Here is a 3,046-nt window from a genome sequence, read left to right as displayed (position 1 = left end):
TCAATCCTCCTCTCCTGACGGGAAAGACATGGAGGATAAAATTGTAAAATTACTTATTAGAAAATTCTTAAAAATAACCTTTGTTATTAGAATTTGTATTTTTGATGATAAAAGGGAAGAAATCAGAAAAAATGTATGAGATAATCGTGAAGCGGTGAACAAAGAGGATAGCATGGAAAGCGGTGGACGGTGGAGTATTTTTGTTTTCCGAGTTAGTATTTTCTCCGGTTGAAAGAGCAATGTGTGATAGAGTAAGTGTATCTTCCTAAAGATGCAGAAGAAAAAGGTAATAGTATTCTTCCCAACTGAAAGAGGCCATTGATAGCACGGTAAGTATACTTTTTATGGTACCGTAGAAGAACATAGCATTAATTTTTCCTGGTAAAAGAGGTGACGAATGTTGGATTTTCTTCAAAACTACAGTTATGTACCGGTGAATAATTTATGATGAGTAGTAATTAGTGTACGGAACTATGGTTGAGATTAAATATTCGTGTAAAAATTATCACAATTGTGCGCCATTGAGGAATTGGCGTCGCGGAAATATGGCCCCTGAAAGAATAGCTATTAGGTAGATAACGACTTATTTCATAGTTAACATCGTTAAATTACTATTGGCCCACAAGATTTCTACCGAGAAATTGCCTTTGAGAAAAAAATGTAGTTAAGCTCCGCGAAAAATTAATGTGAATTAGTTAACGCGATGAATTAGAATTGTCGCTAAAGAATTATTCTTTGGTGAAAATTTACCGGAAAATAATTAAATTTCTCTTGAATAATCCTAACGATAAAATATTATGGAAAGGTTTGAAAATTACTGGTAGCGAAAAAAAGAGTTATTTTTTTAAAAAAAAAGAGTGGCACTGTTCTTGGACGCATGAAGAGTGCTCAAAGGCACGAGAGCTTAGCAAAATTGGTCAGCCTTTATATATAGTATTATTATATGTTTCTCACAATACATGTTTCAATATTTGTAAATGTTTTTTTTATGTATTTGTGTCTGTTTCCACAAATAAATATGATAATAAATGTGGCGGCATGTACAATGGGGTGATGTTAACCTTTCTTTAGAATTGCCTTGTTGGATTTTTGCTTAGTTGAAGAGAAAAATTAGAAAGAGAATGTTATCTTTCCTTAGCTAAGTGAAAACTATTTGATGCATAGTACGATATGTCTTCAATTAATGAATTAATTTCATACTAAAAATTAATTATTTAACATTACAATGATAATACTCTGAGATAATGCATTGTATCACTTATTTATATTGTTTTCTTTTGATGACTTGGAAGCTAAGGGAAGCCACATCTTCCCTACGATTGTACGTATCTGAGAATTACTACATCAGTATTTTCAGATAATCCAGAATATAGATTCGGAGGTAGTTAAATTTCCTTTATATCTCAAAAAAAAGTTAAATTTCCTTTATTAATGTGCTACACGTTAACAATCACTTCTTTTCTCTCCCGCAATTAAAGGCTGGGTGTGGCCGTTCTTTTTTTGCAATCTGCATGCGGCTGGAAAATAGGGAGGATGGTAAATCTGGAGATTGATTGCAGAATCGTGAGATTAATTTTCACCCAAATCTGAGGATATCATGATCGAGTAAATGACTGAATATATTGTTATATTGTGTGCATAAATGCCCATACATTACCACACACCCGTCCCGGTGGCACCCCGGGTTCGATGGAGGTGACGTTCGAGACGACGCAGGGTCGCCGGTTCACCGTCGAGATTTGGTATTTCTCCACCGTGAGGACGATCAAGGAGCTCATCCTGAAGCAGGAGGACATCCCCGTGGAGTCGCAGAGGCTCTTCTTCCAGGGGAAAGAGCTCCATGACGACCACGACACGGAGCACTACTCCATTCTCGAGGGCTCCCACGTCCTCATCGTCCTGCCAGACGACGCTCCCGCCGCCGCCGCCGCCGCCGTCGTCCACATCGTCGCATCTGCGCCATCGCTCGGCCGCAGCGTCGCCCTCGACCTGGATGCATCCTGCATCGTCGCCCGGCTCAAGGAGGCGCTCCAGGAGCGCACGGACGGCGCGCTGCCCGCCGCCAGGCTGAGCGTGTTCTACGGCAAGGCGGAGATGGAGGACGACAAGGCATTAGCGGAGTTCGAACCGCCGGCCCAAGGGATGGAGGTGCGCGTCGTCGTGCGCCAGCCGCCGTCGCCGCCGGTGTGCAGTAACGGGGGCGCCAAGACTAACAGTAGTAAGCAGCAGCAGCGGATGTCGGTGGAGGTGAAGTGGGGCGCCACGACGGCGACGCTGGAGGTGAGCGATATGGACGCCGTCAAGGAGCTGCGGGCGAAGCTCGGCAGCGCGACGCCGCGCCTCCTCCTGCCCAACGACGGCGGGTACTTCTTCATCTACAAGCAGAACGTCATGGAGGAGGACCGCACGCTGCGCTGGCACGACGTGAAGAGCGGAGACACCATCGAGATCTTCAACGGCAGGGTCACCTGAGGCGTTTGATCGGCAGATGCATAACTCCTCATTGCTTGGTGCCATCAGGTTTAATATGTCTGCATTCAGTCGTAGCCCGACATTTTGCTCTGTACTTTGCATGGTGTAGCCTACATAATATTTAGAAAAAAAAATCCGTGTATGTTGGTGCAATTTTTAAGTTAAGAAAAATGGCTGATTCTTTTATTTCTACATGAGGATCTTATTTGTTTGGTTAAGTTAGATTTCAACAATAAGACCTATTCCTTTGCTACTCTCAACTCCGCTTACTGTTATTGCGGACCTATTCCTTTGCTACTCTCAACTCCTCAAGGTTATCGATTCCGTGCAATTAGGAACGGAGCAAATCAGGACTAACAATGTTGCCTCTCTCCTACATGGAGCCTTACTTTCTCCTCTCTCCTAGATTTGTTTGTTCTGCCCATGTAACGGTCTCTAATATAACACAGTGTCTTTTGAATTTCATTCCACTTTTAATGAGCTCATTTTCGTGTAGTTCTTGTTCATCTCATCAATAGCCTCTTTTTTTTTTTTTTTTTTTTTTTTTTACTTCGAGTGCTAAACTTTGGGCATA

General features: G+C 42.4%; 1 protein-coding gene across 1 annotated transcript; it reads left to right on the top strand.

The window, feature by feature from the left end:
- The first annotated feature begins 1,623 nt into the window (after positions 1-1,623).
- On the top strand, positions 1,624-2,643 carry LOC127348691 (ubiquitin-like protein-NEDD8-like protein RUB3). Its single transcript, XM_051374632.2, has one exon. The coding sequence runs from the start codon at positions 1,690-1,692 to the stop codon at positions 2,470-2,472; it is 783 nt and encodes a 260-aa protein (XP_051230592.1). The 5' UTR covers positions 1,624-1,689; the 3' UTR covers positions 2,473-2,643.
- The last annotated feature ends 403 nt before the right edge of the window (positions 2,644-3,046 follow it).

Source organism: Lolium perenne, chromosome 4, assembly GCF_019359855.2.
Source record: "Lolium perenne isolate Kyuss_39 chromosome 4, Kyuss_2.0, whole genome shotgun sequence".
In the NCBI taxonomy this organism is placed as follows: Eukaryota; Viridiplantae; Streptophyta; class Magnoliopsida; order Poales; family Poaceae; genus Lolium; species Lolium perenne.
The sequence above is the reverse complement of the archived record's forward strand: the minus strand, read 5'-3'. Positions and strand labels throughout refer to the sequence as shown.